The following is a 23,856-nucleotide window of genomic DNA, read 5'->3' as shown; positions in this document are numbered from 1 at the left end:
TGTTAAAGAATGCTTTTGAATTAAATGAGATTTTGATACAAAGGCTGATATTCTAAATCAAACCTCTAGCTAAGTATTTTCCCAGATGTATTTAATTTTTTTCTCCATTGACTCCTGCGGTGCTGTCAAAGGTTAAAGTTAGTTGGTGAGGGGAGGGGGGATGTATTCAACCTTTTAATCCCATTTCAATTAAATCTGAAATATGTTCCTGTTTTTTGTGTGGAGATTACATGGTGCACTGGCTGTGATTGCATATACCTTGTTTGTTGTGATGAAAGTGTACTTGTCTCATTTAAAATATGTTCTGCAACAGTGTTATTACAAAGCAATTAAAACTTAAACATTAAAGTTAACATTAGTAAATTTAAATAGCTCTGTTATAGTATTAATCAAATAGTGTAAGGAAAGCTTTTAAATGGTTTAAATAATTATGCAACTCTTGGCATAAAAGCCTGACACAAGATAAATCTTTGAAAACTAAGTAGAATCATGGCTTTTTTTTAAAAAAAAAAAAAACTTTAATTTTAGGCACCTTGGGCTTTTAGCATGCATCACATTCCACCTCTAGTATGAGTAATTATGCCAGTTTAGTAATTATTAGAGATGAAAGAAATTCAGTAAGATGAATTCTTTAAAACTTCAGTAGCTTCAGTTTTAGCAGGGATAATGATCAGGCAGCATTTATCCAGCTGCCTGGGGACCCTGCCACAGCTATGAGCACTGGGTTGGTCTTGGGGGTATCATTATTATGGCAGCAACACTACGGTTAGCGTTTCTTCTCTAGATGTCTGATTGCAGAGGTCTGTAATTTGGTTATTAAAAATAGTCTAGATTAAATACGACTCTCTATAAACTCCCCTTTCTTAGAAGATAAATGTATACGTTTCAAAATTATTGTTTCAGACACTTTACATTTTGATTTCATGGGATTACCAAATGCTTTGAAAAATACTGAAAAGAAAAAAATGTATGTAAGTCTGTCATTTGCATGTGTATATGTGTTGGGCATGTGTTCATTTTAAGTCTTATTTTCAAATGAAGATGATTTGGTTTGGAAAGCATACACTATTCATGCATGAGCGTAGTTCTCCCAAACTGAATATGGTCAACTGATTGACATTCAGAATATGCATTTTCGTAATAATGCAGTTTGTTGGAATTTCATTTTGGTATTTTGGTTACAATAACTTTTTGCATATGTGAAACCCAAAGATTTCAGCCCCTCAGTTATCACAACACAGTATGATATATACACACACGTAGTGGGCACACACAAACATACTCTAATGTTCTGTAGGAAATACATTTTGTTTAGCAAGTCCATATAAGTGTTAATCACATTTTAAGGGGAAAATTGGATTTTTTCCCAGTAAAAATTGGTATCATTATAAGGAATATAATTTCCTTTTAGAAATTAAAATCACTGTACCATTAAGTGTCATTATTTCACTATTTTTATTACCTTCCCTTTTCTTTCTTCTGATTGGCTTTTTTCAAAGTTTCTTATCCCGTTGGTGTACCATGAGGGATATATCAAGATAGAAACTTATTTACTTGACAGGGACAAAATCCTTATTGAGTACAGACAGTTCCATATGTTCATACATAATACATTTGTGAAAACCTGTAGTGGGGTGAAGAGTCCATTCAGTGAATTATAAATTGCTGTATTATAGGGGTTTCTGTGACCAGGAATCTAAAATATATTTCCGTGCTTTAAACTATATATTGACTTTTAGAAACAATTTCCAGCATTTCATACATGTTATTTAATATTATTCTTTTCCTTCACAATAGAGCCAGATCAGGTCCAGTAAATGCCTAAATAAGACTAAATATTAATTGCTTTCAGTATTCCTAATTGGCCTGTCTCAATTGCTTTAAGTTTATTAGACATACGCATTTTATCACTAGTATCGGCAAGTTTTGTCTTTCACTTATTTTTACACATTAAAAAAGGCAAAAGGCAATAAAGTTTTCACAAATATCGCTCTACCAACTACTAATGAAGCCAAAATAGAACTCTTGGGTGGCAGGCAGTGCCACATGAGTTAGTGTGAATGATGTATCCATCAGCTGATATATGGAGCCTGAAGTTGCTGTGTGTAGGGGGGGTTTGGGCGGTCAGTGAACAACATGCAAAGTTAGATGACGCTTTGCAGAAAGCAGCCAAGGGTTAAGAAGAACTGTGGGCCGGGCGCGGTGGCTCACGTCTGTGATCCTAGCACTCTGGGAGGCCCAGGCGGAAGGATCGCTCGAGGTCAGGAGTTCGAGACCAGCCTGAGCAAGAGGGAGACCCCGTCTCTACTGAAAATAGAAAGAAATGATCTGGACAGCTAAAAATATATATAGAAAAAAGTTAGCCGGTCATGGTGGCGCATGCCTGTAGTCCCAGCTACTCAGGAGGCTGAGGCAGGAGGATCGCTTGAACCCAGGAGTTTGGGGTTGCTGTGAGCTAGGCTGACGCCACGGCACTCTAGCCTGGACAACAGAGTAAGACTCTGTCTCAAAAAAAAAAAAAAAGAAGAACTGTGGACTCAAGGGAATGCATATTAATTCCTAGAAAGAGTTGAGAGTAAAAACAAACAATTAACTGTGGCCTTAAGTATTGTGACTTGGATATTAGTGCTTGTAGGGAGATAGTTGCAGAGTAGAACGAGCATGGGGGTGAACTCTGATTTGTTGTGTGCACTTTTGGCAAGCCACCTACCCTCTGTTCTCTAGGATTCAGATTTCCTCTCTGTAAAATGAAGAGGCTTATTTTACCATTTAACAAGTTTTGTTTTTGTTTTTTGGTGCCTATTTTGTCCCAGGCACTGTGCTAAGTTCTGAGAATTCAGTTGTGAACCAAACAGATATATAAGCTTTGCTCTTACGGAGCTTGTAGTCAAGAAAACTGGATGAGATTTTAAATACCTTCCATTGCTTTTTGATTTTTGGAAGAAAGCTTTTAAATGGGGAGAAGGAGATAGATACATGTATATGGTATGTTAAATTTTTTCCTGCAAGTTAGGTCAATTTAAGCAGTTATATAAAATGAGTTTCAAAAACATTTTTTTGGCCCCAAAAGTTTGATGAGCTATACTTTTTAAGAATGGCAAGCTTTGTTAGATTTCCCTTGAACTGAAACCACTAAATACAATATGTAGAATATTTGTTTTCAACCCTTTTGCACCTAGATCATTGATTTTGCAATATCTTTTTTTTTTTTTTTTTGAGACAGAGTCTCGCTCTGTTGCCCGGGCTAGAGTGAGTGCCGTGGCATCAGCCTGGCTCACAGCAACCTCAGACTCCTGGGCTTAAGCGATCCTACTGCCTCAGCCTCCCGAGTAGCTGGGACTACAGGCATGAGCCACCATGCCCGGCTAATGTTTTGTATATATATTTTTAGTTGGCCAGATAATTTCTTTCTATCTTTAGTAGAGACGGGGTCTCACTCTTGCTCAGGCTGGTCTCGAACTCCTGACCTTGAGCGATCCACCCGCCTCGGCCTCCCAGAGCTAGGATTACAGGCGTGAGCCACCGCGCCCGGCCTTGATTTTGCAATATCTTTTACCCCTCCTAAAAGTTCTGTATAACATTTTTGAAACTTAATTGTGTGATAGTAAATCTAATTAATTTTTTTTAAAGTTTTCTAAGAATTTATGGCATCCTTGAAGATAATTTGGAGGCTGTTGGAGAATGTGTACGATGTTGATACCAAAAAAACCCCAGCAAAACTAAAGTTAGGAATTGCTGGTATTCAAAATTAAGGTGAAACAAGTCACAGGGAATCTATTCCATTAAATATGCCATATGGAATGGAATCTATTCCATTAAATATCCCATAGAACACTAGGGAATGCAGCAAGTTGGTATTGAAAAGTCCATAGTGTGTAGGTTTGATTATTTTTCCCCTGAGAGATAGGTGAATGCTTTGAAATAAACTTCTACTGAATCATGGACCTTAAGTGAGACAATTTAGGGATAATGATGTTGGGTGTCTTGATGGTCTTCATGTTCGAAGATGTGAGTGCTGGAATGAATGTTGATGGTGGAGTGTAACTGACCGCAGAAAAAGATGATCAACATGAAATCCCTTTTGCCTCCTCCAACATCACATAGGTCATTTACATAACTATTGCATCATTATACCAAATTTTTAATCTTCAAAATAAAACCATTACAAGATAATAACACCATTTTATAGCTCCTGTTAAATGTAACTGTTTTTTATACTTGCTGATTTGCATATTTAAAACCCACTATGAGTGTGATGGGCTGGCAGACCTCGGGGGCGGCTTCCTAGCCCTGTCTTTGTCCCTGTGTCCCCAGGCTGGGAGAGTGCTTGCCAGGTGCCTGCCTTTTGGTAAGTGCTCAATAAACTTCCTGGAGTCAATATCACTTCATTTCTTGCTAGTTGAGTGAAGGTGTCGATGACTTCTGAATTCCTTTCTAGCTCCGACATCCTAGAATTCTTATCCTGAGAAATTGTGATTTTTGCAAGTTGATCAATAATTCATATTAATAGGGCAAACATACTTTTAAATTGCAAACTTGACTGAGTTGTAGCTGATGGAACAAAATTGAAGACTGGACAAAATTTCCAAACATAGGTTGGACAGTCTTACTTTCCACTGTGATTGCTTGTCAAGCCCCCCCGCCCCCATTTAGGGAGCAAATATGGAAAGACACATGTATTACGCACTGAACCATTCTCAGGACCTTTATAAGGAATCTAGTTCTGTTCACACCTTGGAATTTCCACAGAGCAGTTTTTAGCATCTAAATGAGCACCCTGGACCAGTGACTGACTCACCTCATGTGTCATGTCCCTGGGCACAGCCCTAACAGCAGCACTTGCTTTGGACTAGAGATCGTGTATATGTGTGAGTGTGTGATCACCTCTGTATTTACCTAGGCCTCAGGTGCATTTCTGCAGGGGAATGAGTATGAACCTGAAGCAGTACAAATGTTTGAGCCAAGGTCAAATTGTGCTGCTTTAAAGACAGCATTTTAATTTAGTTTGACTTAAGATTGACTGGTCCTCTTCAATTCCTGTTCATCCGTCTGTCCAAATGCTGGTACCATTTTCATACAGCAGCATGTCTTAAACCTTTGGTGATGTTCGCAGCTTCACTGTGAACCTCCTCTAGGCTTAGGTTGTGGGTGTTCTCAAGTTGGTTTGCATATTGTTTTCATCTCACATCTTCTGGGACGTTTTTTTCTGACCCTCCCGAGTTACAATGACCCATCTCTATGTTATCCCCTCTATATCCCATATGTCACAGAAACTGTGGCACTTGTTGGTTTCCTGGTTTGTCTGTGAGCCTTTTGAGAGCAAAGGTCAGGACCTCTGTCTCTGAATCCCCATAGCCTAAAATGTGGGTGGCAAACACACAAACAAATGCATTAATTCAACCATTTGTTTAAACAAATATTTACTTCATATGCACCATTTACCAGTCTAAGAGTGCCAGGAGTTGGGAATGATATGAAGGAGACATATATGGTCTATGTCCTGGTAGAGTTATGGTCAGGCAGTGCAAACACATTAAATAAACAAGATGCTGGAAGTTACCAGTCCTGTGAAGGGATAGTACTAGTTGTTAATGAGACCATTTAACAGATATCAGTGAGGTCAGGGAAGGATTCTAGAGGAAGCACTTTCAGGCCAAGCCTGAATTTTCATATGTTTTCAAAGGGAAAACATTGAACATGGTCATGCATTCTATAGGAATTTTTATTGAGCACTAATGTGTCAGGTGCTAGGGAGACAGTAAGGAACAAGTCTGACCCAATTGCTCACAGGTTTCGTGGAGCTATACAGACTTATTTAGATGATTCTTTGTGTTTTTCATAATGTGTACCCCAGATTGTACTTAGTTTTACAATAGTGTATTTTCAGTTTGCACAAGTGGTATCCCTTTCATGTCGTTTGCGCACGGCTAACTTGTGTATAAGTTCTGGCCATATTTCATGGGTGGGCTTAGTGTTCCCATTCTAAGTAAGCTACCTACAACTATGTCCATTGAGTTCTTCACTCTTTCAAATATCTGAGTTTAGTTCTTATAATGCTGTCTAATACTGGATAACTCACTCATTTTGGAATCATAAGACAATTTAACAACTATCCTCTCTATCTTTACTGCATAAATGTGTAGGAAAATATATACCAGTCATGTAACATATTTCTGCTTATGATCTTTGTGAATTCTTAGAACACTTTCCACATCAAGGGGCTTAGTAAAAACTAAAATATGATAGTGCATCAACAATCCAAATGTATATTCTGCAATTAAAAACTTATGTGGAAAAACTGTGAAAGATGATAAAAACAGTAATATATCTCCCAGCACTTTGTTTCACTTTTCAACTCACATTTTCTATACATTTTCTATTATATCTATTCTTGATATTGTTACTCACAAAGCTCCCCCCCCACCCCCAAAGTTTCTGAGACGATGTTTGAATCCAACCCTTCATTATCCAAGCCAGGTCAAAGTAAGATGCATCAATACTTTGGACAGGCTAAAATATGTTGTCCCTTCCAGCTGTTCTTTAAATATCTGTTGCACAGTTATTTAGAGAGGATGAGTATAGCTGGTAGAAATGCACTCAGGCAGCTAACTGGACCGATCTGAGATGGTAATGTATATAGTGGCCATTTCCTGCCCCGCAAAAGTGGGAGCTCTATATATTGTCCTTCTCCGGAAATATATTTCCTAGCAGTCCTTCCACATTAGCACTTAGGACCTCTTGCCTTTACTCTGACAATGCTACACTATCCATGTATGATGGCTGTCATTTGGCCCTTCCCCCGACTGGTGACCATCAGGATATTTCTCTTTAGTTATTTATCTGTTTGTTTATATTACTACTTACAAATGTTGCAGTGAACATACATGCATTCTTGCTGACAGGTATGATCATATATATGGGGTAAATTCCTAAAAATGGAATTGCTGGTTAAAGGGAATGTGCATTTAGAATATTAATAGATACTGCCAGCATGCCCTCGGCAGAGGTAAGACGAGTTCACACTGCTGTTAGCAGCAGGATTAGAGAGTGCCTGTATTTAAATACTTCATCTTACTAATTCAACTTGTGAAAAAAACAAACAAGCTGGTATTTCATTGACATTTTAATTAGCATTGCTGTAATTACGAGGTAGATTGAGCATCTTTTCAAATGTTTGGAAACCATTCGTATTTATTTTTCTGTGAATTGCCTTTTTATTTCCTTGGCTTTTTTATCTTTTGGTTTGAAAGAGTAGCTCATATTATTAAGAAAATTAGTCCTTTGTCTGATTTATGTGTTGCAAATATTTTCCCCAGTTTGTCATTTGACTTTATAAGTGGTGATTGCTTTTTTCTTTGGCCATACAGAAGTTTAAAAATTTTATTTTCAGTATTGTCAGTGATTTTCCTTGTAACTAATGGATTTTTGTGTCTGACATAGAAAGGTTTTTTCTTAATGTTTCTTTTAGTTCTGTATCCTTCATTAGACTGGCTGCAGTCGCCTCCCCACGGCCACCCCTGTGTCTCCAGCCCCTCAGCATGTTTCTGGAAATACAGTAGGTGCTTAGCAAACATTGAGTAAATGGGGAACATGTGGTGTGGTGGTTGAGGGCATGGATGTTAGTTAAACCAGACTCCCGGGGTTAAAATTCTAATCTGGTTGACCTTGGGCAAGTTATTAAATCACTGTAGAAAACTACAGTTTCTCTATCTGTAAATGAGGGTAATAATAGTACCGAATTCATAGGGTTGTTGTGAGAATTAGGAGTTAATTAGTGCAAGCTCTTAGAATAGTATCTGGGAGCTATGAAGCGCCCAGTAAACGTTTCTTATTCTTACTCTCAAGGTTTTCTTGCTTTTGTGCACCCCATGGTATGCAACTCTTTTCTATTCTAGAAAGTTCCTTTTTACTGTGGTTGAAGAGTGGGAATTTCTGGGTAGCGTGTGGTCGCACTCAGCGCTTTCTGAGGAGGCCTGCCTTGTGGAGCGAGGGGTGGGTGTTCACAAAAGTCTTTGCTGGGTTTAGTCCACCATGACAGGCTCTTTCATGCTGGCCAAGACAACGATCCAGGCCAAACTCCAACTCCCCTTTGCCAATGTAGAGAGAATTCCGAAAGAAAAATTCCTGCAGAAATTCCAATTAAATGGTAATGGAAGCATAAAGTGAAGCCAATTAATTTTAGCACCTCTGCCATCTTTGTTGGGTAAGTCAGGTTGGTGTCTTTCAGGTTCTTTGCAAAAGGGCCCGTGCTAATTTGCAAAGGTAATCTAATTGTTCTTGGGAGAGGAACTAGAGACAAATAATTCACATATCATTATGAAGGTTTAATCATAGTAGATTTATTAATAATCCTTAAATTAAAAAGGTAAATCTGGGCTTGGGTTTACAAAGGAATTAGCCAAACGAGAGGATGATTTTCTACATCGCTTCAGTCATCAGTAAATTTGTCTAGAAGCATTTTCTTGTAGGCTTCAGAGAGGGATTGCGTGTTGTCTAGAAGCACATGTGGGCACAGAGTATGAAAGTTGAAGGAGGATACAGGGACGTGTCTGCTGACTGAACCACCAGTCTGCATCTGGCTATGTCTAGCTACTGCTTTAATTTTATTTGAGAACTTATTTGGGGGCAGATTGTCTGACATTTCTTTCCTCTTAGTTTCTTCTTTATTCTTTCTGCAGTAAATCCTAACTATTCAAGTTGCTTTATTTTAATTTCCTCTTCCCTCCCCTTGCTCTATCAATCACAAGTCCTACTCTCTCATTCAGTTCATGAAGTCACCCAGTCCCCACTCCCGGATTGTTTGACTCTTCTGTCCCTTTGGGCTTTAGAAACCCAGCCTCCGTCCCTGCCCTCTGGTTGACCTCAGCACTCGTTTGTCCAGTGACACTCTTTGTAGACACTATCTTCTCTTTTTATTTTAATGAAATGATAACTGTCATAAAGTCGTCTTTCTCTATAGACAAAGTCTAAAGCCTTAATATATCCAATCAGATGACTTTCAAATATCCATTTATACTTTTTCCTTCAACCTTAATGCTAAATGAAGTGAGAGAAATAGTAATGGCAGTCAGAGTGGGGAGAGCCGAGAGGATTGTGAGAGGCCACTTTTAATGAGCAGAATATCTTTAAATGATAGCAAGTGACAAAGGAAATTCCACTTTGGGATCATTCGGCGTAGATATTCTAGAAAACACTTTAAAAAGGGCATTGGGGCTGGGTGGTAGTTTAGTTTCCCAAAAGGTCAGCCAAGGCTGGGGACGGACAGCTTGTTAGGAAAGTGCAGAGGAGCACGTTGTGAGTACAGGAGAGAGGACACAGATAAGGGGACTTTAGAGCAGGGGGGAACCCAGAGGTGGCCCACCCACCCACTGTCTCCAAGACTCGAAGAGCTTAAATGCCATGTTCCAAGTCACACCGTGACTTCATGAAGACCAGAGGAAGATCTCAGACTCCTAATAATTCTAGGAATTCCCTTTCATGGTGGTACACATTTTAGGCTATGGAAGGAAAAGTGACTTCCTGCCCTTCTCAGACTCTTTACAAATGCCGAAACCCTGGGCTCACTGCCCTGTCAGAGTCACCGTCTTCATTCTAGTTTCAACAGCCAGTGTCTCAGTGTTTTGTCCTGTGTGCACAATCTGCACGTCACAGTGAGTGGACATGAGAGACCCTGTGCCTGGTGGACCTGTGTTTGAAACCTGCGTGCACTTAGCTGCGTGTTATTGAATCTTTCTAAGTCTCAGCTTTCTTACCAGTTAAAGGGTAAGGATCTACGTCACAGGATGGTGATATTAAGTAACTAACGTGTAAGATCTGTTAGATACTTGGCTCTTAGCAAGTCACCACCTGGTAATAGCTTTTTATTATGGATGAATTTCTCTGCGAAGCTGGGAAAGCATGCATGTTTTATCATCTTTGTTTCCTTCTTCTGCAAAATCCTTGGGGGTGACACTTAGTTTTGTGGCTGCTTTGCTTCTTCATGTAGAGAAGAAAACATTTTCGCTTCTGGGGAAATCCTAAGAGGAATTTTGTGAGCTTTTGTATTCAATACTTAATAACCATTTTCTCCAATAAAAGGTGGGCCTTGGAGCTGGAGGAGAGTTGAGTTCACTATTTATGGCAAATACTTTGCATTTGGGCACCCATTTAACATGTTTCTAAAGACATGGTGTCTTCATTTGGCCTTAAATGAATTGTGCATTGTTCCCATTTTATAGGGGAGAAAACTGAGGCACAGAGACGCTGAGCTCAGCCAATTAGTACAGCTGAAGCAGAAAAACAATGTAGACTTCCTCACTTGAAAGTGGGAAGTCTTTAATCCCATAATTTCAAATAGAAGAAGTTAGGGCCAGTCATATACCAAATTGAAAGCTAGAAATAATTAATCCTCTAGCCACCAGATCTCTACAGCGGGGTTTCTTTTTGCTTTAGGCATTTAGATCTGAGTTCCCTTCCCTATTCCACTCCCTCAACCCCAAGAGAAAGTTATTTCTACAAGAAAAAGCAAGACAGAATATTAGTCATTGACACCTTAGAGGGTATTAAAAGAGGTGGACACCTGACAAATCCCTAATTGTGTAATTAAAGCTTTGGGCTTCTGATGTAAGAATTGGATCCCTCTGGAAGCTGATCTGGGAGGTACTTCAGGGGTGGTGGTAGTGGGTGTTGGAGTGAGGGATCCAGGAGTGTTTTTCCCATCCCTGGTGAAATCTCAGTAGAGCTGCCACCTTATAGAGGTTGAGCAGATGCTCAAAGGTCTGTCCTCTCGATGCTCTTACTCAAAGATCAGGAGATTTGCTAAGGTTATAGGAAAAAGTATGTGGTGGTTGAGCCTGCATGACTATAGCAATGTGTCTGGCTTTGGAATGACTGGTCCCCTGGGTAATGCCACGGTGGCTGTTTTTAATACACTGTGTGATGCAGCTAGGGGAAAAACAAATTCTTATTTCCCACTGGTAGGTTAAGGCATTTTACCACTCTAAAGGAATATCTGTTTTCTTTCATTTGAAATATGTTGCTTTTTGATACGGTTTTTCCTTATTGCTGTGAAAGGTGGACACACCTGTTGGGGATGGGTTGTCCCCAGGACTGGGGTGGCATTGATGCTGTCTGTGGAGGGGATTGGGCATGGCCTGTCACCATTACCAAAAACTGACTCCAATTCTGGTGTCTTACAGATGATGTTTCAGATATAGGTGCATACTTTTTCTAAAAAATTGCTTTGGCCAAGTGTAAAGTTTCAAAAGTGTTGGATTTTTTTAAATAACACGCAACAACAGTAGGATTAACTAAATTAGTTTCCTTATTAGTATTATCATTATTATTATTAATATTCTTTTAGACAGGGTGTCATTCTGTTGCTCAGGCCAGAGTGCAGTGGCGTCATCATAGCTCACTATAACCTCCAACTCCTGGGCTCACGCAATTTTTCTGCCTCAGCCTCCCAAGTAGCTGGGACTACAGGTGGGTGCCACCATACACCCTGGCTAATTTTTTCTATTTTTTTTGTAGAGAAGGGGGTCTCACTCTTGCTCAGGCTGGTCTCAGACTCCTGACCTCAAGCAGTCCTCCCACCTTGGCCTCCCGAAGTGCTATGACTACAGGCTTAAGCTGCTTTGCCTGGTCTCTTATTCTTTTAAAAAAAGAAAGTGAGCCCTGGCCCTTCTGGCTCACATGAAAGCATGTTTCTTTCCCAAATGCATTTACTGAAAATTTTTTATATATATATATACATATATGATTATTTTTGCTTATTAAACCACATAGTGAAAAAAAGCAAAACAAATAAATATGGGTGTTTATCAGTCATTTCCCCCATGTGTGATTTAGTTGATTTTACTTTATGTATATTTGGAGATTATCTGATAATAAATCATTTGAAAATATGTTTATGTATAGCATATACTATAAAAATATTTAATATATGGTCACATTATCTTGACAAGTCAGAATTGAGACAATATAAGTGGGAACATATTTCTACAAATGACTATTAATTTATAGTTACTATGATAATGGCATACACGTTCACTTTTAGTTCTATCTGGGTAGCTCTGTAAATTGTGTATTGATTATGCTAATGGTACTAGTGTCTTTATTACTTGTCTGCAGATACATGCAGATTGAATTCGCACTTGGTAAGGTTATTGGTCTGTAGGAAAAGTGCATTTTTAAAATCTAGGTTTTGGAGATATTGTGTTAAAACTAAAGAAAAACATTAAACTCATATGGAAACTTAAGTAAAGTATTTTTGTGTTCTAGGAAATGACAAGTAAGGTCAAAAAGTTTAATAAAAAAATGATAGTCTTATATTTCCTTTGTTTCAAACTCCTTGAGGAAAATGTTGAAGAAATGGTACTAAATCAATAATGATCTATTTTTATAGTTTATTTTTGGTGGTGTGGCTTTTCTTGTTTTGTTTATCGGGCTGAAGGAACCTTAGACATTTAGGGTTGTATGTATTTTTAAATTTATTAGCCCAACTAGAGGAAGACAAAATGAATTTCTTTTTTTTTCCAATTACACATAAATTTTCTTGTGGTTAGCAATAGCTCATAACTCATAAATCACACCCTCCTTTTTTGCTCTGATCTCTCATTATATAAATATGTACCTTATTTTATAGGATTTTCCTTTTTTCTTATTTCTCTTTAGCTGAGTCATCATGTTACCAAAGCAGTTGTTTAGAAACCCCTTTCTTATTTTCCTAGTGGGATCCACTTTTTACAAATGTGGGCTTTCCACTTGTATGTTAGCAAGGAAAGAAAAGGAAAAAACCTGTTTTCATTTGTTTTCAAATCATTTTCCATTTTAATGGCAGTTTGATCCCTGGTTTATTTGAGAACCATTTGGTGCTGCTACAGGGGAAAAAGCAAAAAAAACCGAAGCTGTTCTTTGGTGCTATCAATCTGTTTAGTGGGTTATTAAATACCCAAAATGTTGCGTTTAACTGACAACTTTTAGACAAATCCAGTTGTCCTTGTTTTTCAAATGTATTATTGCTGTTAAGACAAGGAATTTCGTAAATTAAAAGGAAAAATAAGCAAAGTTACTTTGAGAAATTAGTGCTATAGAGAAATTAGTACTTGAATAGCTGGGTATTAAAAAATTTGTGTATAATAGCTCTCTTATATATAATGGAAGAAAGGATCCTTTAGGCTTAGTTTAAGATTGAGCATGGGAATATAGAAGTTGGTTTTGTTTGTTTTTGCAGGAAGTTAGAGACTAGATGAGATTCAGATGTGTCAGTGTTGAATGTGAAGGCATGAGGGTAGTTGGCAGAGTGAAGAGTCTCAAATCTGGCAAGAAGAAATGCTTATGCCAAAAAAGAGAAATCAAACCAAACAGCCACAAGAGAACAACAAAAATACATTGGGTAGTTTACTGTAAATCCTTCATCTAGAGAAAACTTTGGCAGGGTAATTTTTTTCTTTATTAGGTTAGGTGATCTTTGAGTTTGTGTACCCACTTTAGTCTTCTTTCATCTATTTGTCCTACTGACTCTCCATCATTCTTTGTGTTTTCTTGCCCTATTTTTGTTTACAAAAATGCTATATGCACCTTTTAAAATCAGCATTTTAATATATTTATTTGGGTTTATATTATTGAAAGTAGTGGTCTAGTATTTTTACTTTGTCTTGTAAAAAGGATCATGAACTGCAAGTAGAATCATGTTAACTTACTTAAATTAGTGGTTAATGATATTTTAAAAGGAGGAGTAGAAAAGAGATATTAGAAACAATGCCTCTTTTTGTTTTCAGTGAAATTGTACATTAATTCTTCTTTGGCTCTGTGTGTGTTTGAAATAAGGCTAAAGCAAAAGGAGTCTTACCAAAGGTTTAAGTCCTGAGAAGTGTGGTTGGGGTCCCTGCAAACCTCCTGTACTGTTAAAATGTTAGCGAGTATAACATTTCTGTCCAGTATTTGTCTAGTTCTGGCATTTATTTGTCCCCATTTAGGTAAGTGGCAATATGGATTATAAAGAAAACAAAACCTGGGTGTGAAAATCAATCTAGATCCTGTTTCCATCATGGCTCCCAGAGCCGTTATTTCCCTTCTACCATTGACTTAGTTTGTACTCTCCACTTCTTCCCTGGTTTATGCTGTAGCCTGCAGACTGGCTTCCCTGCTTCCAAGTCTGGTCTTTGTCCAACCCATCCTCTCAGTGACCAATGGAGCATCTTTCTAAAATGTAAGCCGGATCAGGCAGTGCCCTACTTAAAATCAATCCATGACCTCCTAGCACTGAGGTTGAACATCTCACTCACAGTAGTTCCTTCATGATCTAGCCCTTTTCTGGCCTGGTCTCTACCACTGTTCCCCTCTCTTTCCACTCCATCCAGTGCCCCTCATTTCAACAGCATAGAAGTACTTGCACTTCCTTGAAGGCATTGTGGTGTTGTTCTCTGCATCTGTGGCTTTACCCATGTTCCTCTGTTTAGAGAGCCATGTTCTTCTTGTCTTCAGTGCTATCTGGTCTTCAAAACAGCCCGAGCTGCTCTCCTCTGGGTAAAATTTCCGTGCCCCGATTTAGATGCTCCTCTGTCTGAGTACTTATTCTTCCTTCTGCAGTCATTGGTTCACTCGTCTGTCTCTCTCCCTGCACTAGTGTTTGCCAGGCCTTCTCATGAAATGACATATGTAGAAAAATGATAAATTTCAAGTGGCAAACTTGGGTAAGTGGACACAGCTGCTCAAAGCCAGGGAAAACAGACTTGCAGTTGCCAGTGTCCCCAAGCTATACCTTTCAGGGCTGGAAGGATCAGTATCCCCAAATACCGGAACCTGCTTTTGACCCGCCAGTTGGTAAACTGCAGTGGATTGCAGGTTCCTTGGGACAGGAACCAGATAGTCTTAGACTTTGTACCTCCAGGGCCTTACCCAAATGCCTATTAACTACATAGGTGCTCAGTAAATGTTTGTTTATTGACATTGTGAAAAAGCAGCCATAGTAATTCATTGTGAAGTTAAATGACTTTAAGGTAGGAATATGTCTGTAACTCCACTTTATATGAAAGTTGGAGTGCTGCAGCTGCTTTCTTTTATTGTGTCTGTCTATTACTAAATTTCATAAAGGAGGGACTAATTGGAAGAAAGAATTTGGGAACTTGGGTAGGATTTTCTGATTGGAAGAAGAGAAACTTTTTATTTGGTTTCGAAGTGTGCAAGTGTGTGTGTTTTTTAACCTCTCCTATGGCTAATTTACTCCCACTCAGCATCCTCTTACAAGGAATTTCCTTGTAGATAGAGAGTGGTAACAAATTCATGTTTGGCATGTTCTCCTTGATAACAGTGCATCTGTGATATTTCTCTTTGGTCTTCAAGGACCATGATAGACCTGTTGAACAATCAAGCAAAACCACAGAAATTCTAAACTTCAACAGTGTGATTTTGTTGAACACAGAGATAATTCTGTCTGAGAAGATTTTATAGACAAAGGAAAGAATAGATGAAAGGGTTTTTTTTTTCCTTTCTTCTGTAAAACAATTTAATAACTTGCAGAGAATAGAGTAGTTAGAAAATAACATTGCAGAAAAAGTAAAAAGAGCACATTCTTACCCTTGACCACATGAGCTCTTTGGACCTTTTGGTGCACAGCCAGGTCTCTGCCTGGGACAGCCATCCGTTCCTGTCCTGCCAAGCTGAGGTTGCGTGTAGTACCCGGGATGCTCAGCCTGGGCCACCCCACCGATTGCTTTTGTTTTTGTTTTGTTCTGTTTGTTTGTTTACCTTTTGTTGACAGTAAGGAAAAAATGAGGCGGCAGACCAGCAGGCGAGTGTGGGACAGACGGCTGCACAGCCTGGTAACGCTGCCTCCCTTCATTAGAGCCTGCTTGCCATTTTATAACAGTGTGCGATTTATTTTCCCTAAATCTGTTTTCATCTTGCGGGATTTCAAGTTAGAAAGCATATCTAGAGCCCAGAAAGCACAAAATAATGATCCCGCCCTTTGGTTTTTGAAAACTAGGAAGGCTTTCTGCATCTTGTTAACTCTTTGTAGCCTGAAGGTTAACTTTTCCTCTCTTCTTAAAAAGCATAAACAGTGAATATGACTTGAACATACTTGCAGGGAAGGAGTGGTTTCGGATATGGTTTGCTTTAAACAGACTGTCTCTAATTTTCTTTTTAGGCTTGGGACTTTTAAATATGTCAGTAAACCTAGAGGACTAGTTGTATATATAAATGTGAACTTTAAAATATAATGTTAGATCATTATCATTTGGCACAAGATGGTTGTTAAGCTAAGGTGCATCATTTGTAGTGATTTGGAGAGATTTGAGTGTATAATGTATTTGCATAAATTATTTGTTTACTTATTTAGCGTAGAGTTCCTGAATATGAGACACTGGGTTATATTTTCAGAAAATGTCCTTGGAAGAAAGAATTTAAGCAGTTTTCTAAAGTAACAAAAACTCTATATTTTTACTAGTCTACTTCTAAACTAATTCACTTTTAAAGTAGTGTTGGGATGACTTTTTCTTGAATTTTTTTTAAATAGTTTTAGGTTATTAAGATCCTAGAACTTGTAGTCACACAGAGAAACCAAGACTTGTTTTTTTATTAGGCAGTATGCATTTTTTAGCTGGTAGTTTCTTGAACCCACTTGGCACTGTGTTGGTTGATTTAAGATTGAGTGATTCATGCCATGGTTGTTTAATTTGGTGAAAAGATGGCTGTGACCAGAGAACAAACTGTCAGGAAATTGTCCAGTTTTAAGTTTGCGTTTGTGTATAAGTGGAGTATTTTGGGTTCATTCATCTCTTGCCAATCTTAGTTATTAAGTAATCTTCTTGCATTCGAATTTACATCATCCTCAGACTCTTGTGTTTCTGCCACTCTCATAAAAACTGACTCTGGTTTTTAAGGTAGAGCTTCATGCTTGGAATTAACCAGGAAAAGCCTCATTTATATCTCCTGAAAGAGGGACAGAGGACCTGCACTGTGTACTCACTGCCAGAAGTTTTTATAGTAATACTTTGTATCTAGGCTCTGGCTCTTACCATTAAATGTGCTTTTTATAGAGTACCAAGTTATAAATGTAGTGCAGCTACGGCATATTAATCTTACTGCAGAGATTTAATGAGGCAGTTGTTTTGCGATGGACACTATTGGGAGCAGAGAGCGACAGAGTTTTACTTTACCACTGAGCTGCAGAAATATTCCTTGCCTGGTAATAATTATAACCACATGATCTCTTAGTTTTTCTTTCTTTTGCCAGTGGTTTTCCATGCAAAAGTGGCTTGGAAGGAGGTCCATTTCTAGGCAGTGAAATGGATTGGAAATTGGGCTGTTTTCTCAGTAGTTTGACATTTTAGCTTTGATCAGGCCTGGGATCCTTGTTGCACGGAGAGAAATATGTAAGATGAGTTTCAAGAATACTGATAGTCTTTGCCAGTCCACTGAGATGGCTTTTAGATATTCATTACTTTTACTTGACTTTTATATAGGTTATAAAAAGCAAATGTGGTGAAACCTCATTTTTACATGGACAGAATAGAATTTCTGCTGGTTGGCCTTAAACTGATCCCACACTTGAAATTAATTGAAGTCCATGGGTTTATTGCCTCCAACACTTTTAAGCCAGTGCAATTTTTCATTTTCCCCACAGTTGTAATTTTATTAAACCAAGTTATAGCAATAACAATTCTTATGAGGAGGAGGATGAGAAGAAGGAAAGAACCACCTGCCAGAGAACATAATAAAGGGAAAATCATGCTTCTTTTAAATTCCCATTTATAAGTAATGTTAACAAAATTGGAAACAGAAAGCCACCACTTATTTTTGTAATAATAATTGTGTCTGTGTTCCAAAATTCGGCTTTCTATCCAGATCGGAAAACTATGAATTCAGTGCTCCATCGCACCCTTTTGAAGGGATGAGCTGGAGAGTTGGTTGAGCAGGTGAGGTCATTTGTGATGGATGCCACATGTTTGGGCAGCGTCATTTAGGACAGGGGTGGGAGAGTGGTGTCTGTAGCTATGACACGGTTTGTAGTTGCTGTGGAGGGGGTATGGAGATATTTTAAAATATTGCCCTTCGGGTGGGTTTATAGTATAACAGTGGATTTGGAAGAACAATTATCCTTCGTGCAGTGGTGCTGGGGGCAGGGCAGTACTTACAGGCATGGACCTTGTATTTATAACCCCTTAGGTTGAAGTCAGAGGTTTGAATGGCTAGCAGAGTAATACAATTATTTTTTATGATTGGATCTCAAAGGACTTTATAAAAACTACATCACTAAGGCCATGTGCAATTATTGAAGTGTAGCCACCTGTGGGAAAGAAATGGTTGACAATGTAAGCTTTCTAGAATCTTCCTACAGCAACTGGCATTAGGAACAGAAACCCATAGAACAAATAAACACATCCTTTGAATGGGCAAGAAAGAATTTTTCATGAAAGTAGAGGTTGGAAAAATCTTACAAGGAGAGAGACTGGGATTGAGATTCCAGTACTCATTACACCAAGGCATCATAGGCTATAATCGAACTCACCTCCCAGAGGGTCCCTCTTAAGTGTTGACCTAAAAACAAATTCGCCAGTTGGCTGGAGCATGCATCCTAAAGTTGCAGCAGAAGTGAATAAGCTTGACTGACTTCAGTTCCCGAAGGGTTCTATCTGTAAATGCAGAAGTGGAAGCAAAAACATTTTTTATTAGTCTTAAAATGACCCTCATTTTAATAACTAGCCACAGTGTCAGAAGCATGGACTGGGGTCATTCATTAGCTTTTAAGAGCTAAAGCATCATGCATTCTTTTTTGTTTGGTATTTTTGATACTGAATTCGTGTGAAGTGTTCATATTCTTGAATAGTAAGGAAGGTGAGTTTTTATCATTTTTCTCTGTGTAGTACTTAAAGTATTCAGAGAGACTCCTTATTTAAAAACAAACAGATCTGCAAACTTGATGTGTAGCATTTAAATAATCATATTAAAATTCAAACCTAACATTCACATTTCCCTGAGCGCTATCAGCTTTTTGAGAAACTGGAAACTCATGCTAAACAACTAAGAGTATTCAGTGTACACATGCTGCCTCCTAGCAAGTGTTTAATGGTGTGGGGGTCAGTTTGCCAGACTTGGGACAGTTATTTATTCTCCTGAATTGCTCTCTACTTTGGCAGCATTTCACTACTTGTTTTAGTTTGTTGGAGATCTTTGCTCCATTACGCATTTGTTGTATCTGTAGCTGTAGATGAAATATTTGAAAGCAGTAAACCCAATGTGGTGGGTCAGATAGTGTCAACTTTGGGAAACGTACGCATGTAGGTGCTTTTTACTTTGGAGGCAACCAGTCTGTTCCTGTTTACAGAAAAAAATACCAGTGAAGAATTTTTTTTACATACTCTATTTTTTTCTCCTTCCATTTCTCACCATCACTAATATTTACTAAGCATTCACCTGGACATGGTGCTGTGCTGGGCAAAGTATAAGACAAACGCAAAGATCCTACGATCACTCCCCAAGGAACGAGCAGTCTAAATCCCAGTGTATTCATAGGGGCACGGTGTAGAGAGTTGAGATAATAACTTTCCAGATGGCAAATCAATCCAAATTACCAGTTTATTTAAACACTACCTTCATTTTTGAAAAACCCAACAAACAAAACTGTACGGTCTTTGAGATGGGAATTCTGCTTTTTTCATGAAGCCAAGAGATTATTGCGTATGTTTACATGTAAGTTGATTTTGGCATATGTGAGTCATTTGAAGGGTGGTGATATAGTTAAGTTTATTGCAGATGCAAAGAAAGGCTTTGGCACAACAGCCAGACAAGAAAGGGAGGGTAAGTGCCTTGTAGAAGTAGAGTTTGTAGAAGCATGTTATGTGCAAGGTAGCAGAAAGCAATTTTAGACAGCAGGATGGTGGTGTGGTGGCATTTCTGGACTTTTCTGAGAAATACTTAGCTAATTTTGATCCTATAAATTCTTGACTGTAACATTTCAAATATTTAATGAAATATTAAAAATATTAAATAGCTGGGTGCGATGGCATGCTTCTGTAGTCCCAGCTGCTTGGGAGGCTGAGGCAGGAGGATTGCTTGAAGCCAGGAATTTGAAACCAGAGTGCTATAATCACATCTATGACTAGCCTCACTGCACTCCAGCCTGGGCAACATAGCGAGATCCCATCTCTAAAAAACAAAATTAGGAATATTAAATATGCTTATATTTAAATTATGAAGTTTATTGTAGTCATTAAAATTAATATTGTGGTCATACAAAAATGTGACTACAAATAATGCATTACCTATTTCTTAGGTATGTTGGTATAACTCTTTTGTAACTATTTCATTGACTTATAGAAAATAGAAATCTTTAGTTTGATTTTACCGTTTTTCGAGACATAGTTTGGTTTCTGACTTTGGAGGACTTTGTGCTATTAGCAATTAGTGATCCAGTCACTGATTCAGTCACTGGTTACATTATCCTATTATCTTAATTTCCCCATAAGAGACATACTCTCCTCCCTGACCCCACTCTTCTTTCCTTCCTCCCCTTCCAATGGCACCAGGGTGTTTGGGGGTACTTCTTTAAAATGAGTCAAAGGACAGCATAAATAATCAAAAAGTATTTATTGAACTCTAATTAGAGGCATTGCGTGTGCTTTGCTTTTTTATTCCCCCTGCTGTTTGTGTATCATGTTTAGAGTTAAAATGGAACTATTTTTAGTTTTTATAGTGTTAAGCTTTTCAACATTGATAATGGGAACTCAAATTGTTGACTTGATTATAATTTATAATTGCTCTTCATATGTTGTATTTCGCTTTTTTGGGATAGTTTTGAAAACGAGACATAAATTTACATTTGAGTTTGCATTTGTAAGCATGTTTTGCTGTGCGATAGAGCTTATTTTGCTATCGCTGTCTAACAAATAATGGAGTAACTGTGTTTTGACCAGTTTATAAGTAAAGGTCAATTTCGTGCCTATGGTAATTAGCTTAGCTTATTCTAGACTTTTGGCTAATTCTGGTAATTTCCCATGAAAGAGTATATTTAGCAGAAAAGGAGTTCATTCTTAAGCACAGTGGGTTTTTTTTTTCCCTTTGCATTGGAGACTGTTTAATTTTAAAGTGATTTATCTCTCTCTTTTAAGCAAAACCTCCTAAAAGGCTATGAAAAAATGGCAAGGTAATCTTAAGAGTAGACAAGTTATTTGAAGGGAGAGGTAAGAAAAGAGCTACATGGTGAGAAAAAGGGAGAATTCTTTCAGTAATCACAAACTGAGAAATTTTAGGGAAGGCTCACTTTTGATTCTTCTGTAATAAAATCTGCAATGAAGCCCTCCTATTGCAGCTTCAAGGAAAACGGTGTTTCTGTTTTTGGTAGCAAGAAGATTAAACGTTGCTTTAAAAGAACCTGTCTTTAAACCCCATACTTACAGCGTTGATTTTCTTTCAGACCCCAGCTGTAAACTTGAAGACAAGACTGAAGATGGAGAGGCAATAGATTGTAAGAAGAGGCCGGAAGACGGGGAGGAGTTGGAAGACGAAGCTGTGCACAGCTGTGACAGCTGCCTCCAGGTGTTTGAATCACTGAGCGATATCACAGAACACAAGATTAATCAATGTCAACTGACAGGTAAACAATACTTATCACTTTTCGTCTTCTCATACTGTTACATTTCTGATTTTTTCAGTTTGTTCCTTTATGTGTTTTTCTCTTCCAATTATTTTATTCCTATACTTGCGTACTTAGGTAAGTCTAGAGGTACTTTTGAAAGAATTTTGGATGGTTGTTTGGGGCAACCTCAGTGTCATAGTCCGTCCCTCTTAGATTTTGAACTGCACCTAGATTTTAATAGCTAATGGGGTATATTTTCTTTCTTACCTTTTTTTTCTTTTCTTTTGCTACAGTGATGTAACTAATATATTGGATGTCTAAAACAAAGTTAAAAAAATTCTTTTGAATCTTTTTTCAAAGGCATTTAGCATGTATTAACTTGTTTAAGCTTAAATATCATCTCCTCAAGGAAACATTCCCTGATCCCTCTCCGCCTGAGTTAGGCACCCTTTTTATCTTCCCATAAAGTCCGATAGTCCGATACTTGTTCTTGAATACCTCAGTTCTCACTGGACATGTTCAGTTTTCAGTCTCACTCATCGGACTGAAAGCTCATAGATGGCTGAAACTGTGTCTCATTCTTCCTTGCATCATCTGAGCCTAGCACAGTGCCTGGCCTCCAGTTGGTACTTAACTAAGGCTGGCAAACTACTCTGCTGTACAGTTCGCTGGAAGAGTCAAATTTAAAATAACATGAAGCATAACATGTTCAATGTAATGGCTGAATAAAACTAAAACTCAGTTTACCAAGTATCTGCCTTCATTAGAAATATATCTTACAAGAATACACTATATGGGCCTTGGTGGGGCATTTTAAATATGTCTTTTGTTTTAGATACATCATTTTTCTCTTACTGTTTGAAGCTGACACCACTCCTATATATGTGTATTTGGGTATCTTTCTCTCTTATTTTCCTAGCACAAATCTTTCTTCAGTTAACTGTGTATAGGAAACGTATTTAATAGACAAGTAGTTCTCCAACTGTTTTCCACACAATATTTATATTTTTGTAAGATTTGAATGTGCATTCCACTTGAACAAAGATTTCTGACAGATTATCCTGGGGTGTTGTATTAAGTCCATTAAATAGACTTCTTTATTAAAATTGCACTGTGGCTCTTCTCTTCAAGAAGGGATGACAGTGAGCAAGTTTATTAGGCTATAGAATTGTCTTTTTTTCAGAAATCCCATTATTTTCTGGATCATAAGTTTGAGAATTGATATTGCCTGTATAAATATTGGCCATATACATATTAATATTTTTGTTTTTATATTTTTATATGCTTTTGAAGGACAACTTTTATTTTGATACAATTCCAATCTTATAGAAAAATTACAAAAATAATGCAAGGAGCTCCCATATACATTTACCTGATTCACCAATTGCTTACATTTTGCCCCATTTACTTTATCATTCTCTCTCTCTCTCCTTTATCATTTTTTCTTAATCATTTGAGAGAACATTGGAGACATCACACCCCCATAAATATATCCTGTTATCAAATTCACAATTATTTTTAAATTTCAACAGTTGTCCTAATAATGTCCTTTATAGCTATTTTTTTCCCCTCAGCTGGTATTCAGGATCATGCATAACATTTAATTGTCATCTCCTTTAACCTGAAATGAACTTTCAGCCTTTCTTTGTCTTTCTTGATCATGGCATTTTTGAAGAGTCCCTGCCAGTTACTTTATAGAATGCTCATCAGTTTGGGTTTGTATGATGTTTCCTCAGGATTAAATTCAGGTTACTTACTTGTGGTAGGAATACCAACGAAGTGATGTTGTGGCCTTTTCAGTGCATGGGATCAGGAAGTACTTGGTGTTACTTTGTCCCAGTGTTGGTGATGTTAACATTGAATACTTGTTTAAGGTGGTGTCTGTCAACCTTCTCCAGTGTAAAGTTACCATTTTCCCTTTGTACATAGTAAGTAATCTGTGGGAAGATACTTTGATGCTATGTAAATATCCTCTTTCTCATAAAACTTTTACCCACTGTTTTTGTGTCCATTGTAATTCTATAATTTCTGTATTTATTAGTTGGCCTACTGCAGTTTGCTTTCTTGTTTGTTCAATTGTTTATTCATATCATTTTTGACTTTTGGATTTTTACTTTATTTGATGGGTCATAACTTATTACTATCATTATTTTGGTGCCCAGATTGCCATAGATTTAGCCAATGGGAGTCCCTTCAAACTGGATCCTGTGTCTGTTAAATATGTCTCCATTATTATTTGAGGACTTAGTTTCTGGTGCATACAGATACTCTGGGATCATGATGTTCTTTTCTTGTCC

At 37.8% G+C, this 23,856-nt stretch overlaps 1 protein-coding gene across 2 annotated transcripts in view; it reads left to right on the top strand.

Moving 5' to 3' along the window:
• Nucleotides 1–23,856, top strand: part of ZNF521 (zinc finger protein 521) — a 270,113-nt gene that overhangs the window by 7,634 nt on the left and 238,623 nt on the right. For both annotated transcript variants that reach the window (XM_045527501.1, XM_045527500.1), the window contains one exon: nt 21,398–21,577. In XM_045527501.1, the coding sequence (XP_045383457.1) occupies nt 21,398–21,577 (180 nt within the window). The remainder of the gene's footprint in view (nt 1–21,397; nt 21,578–23,856) is intronic.

Source organism: Lemur catta, chromosome 16, assembly GCF_020740605.2.
Source record: "Lemur catta isolate mLemCat1 chromosome 16, mLemCat1.pri, whole genome shotgun sequence".
NCBI classification, from domain to species: Eukaryota; Metazoa; Chordata; class Mammalia; order Primates; family Lemuridae; genus Lemur; species Lemur catta.
Note: the sequence above shows the minus strand (reverse complement) of the source record. Positions and strands in the feature narration are given on the sequence as shown.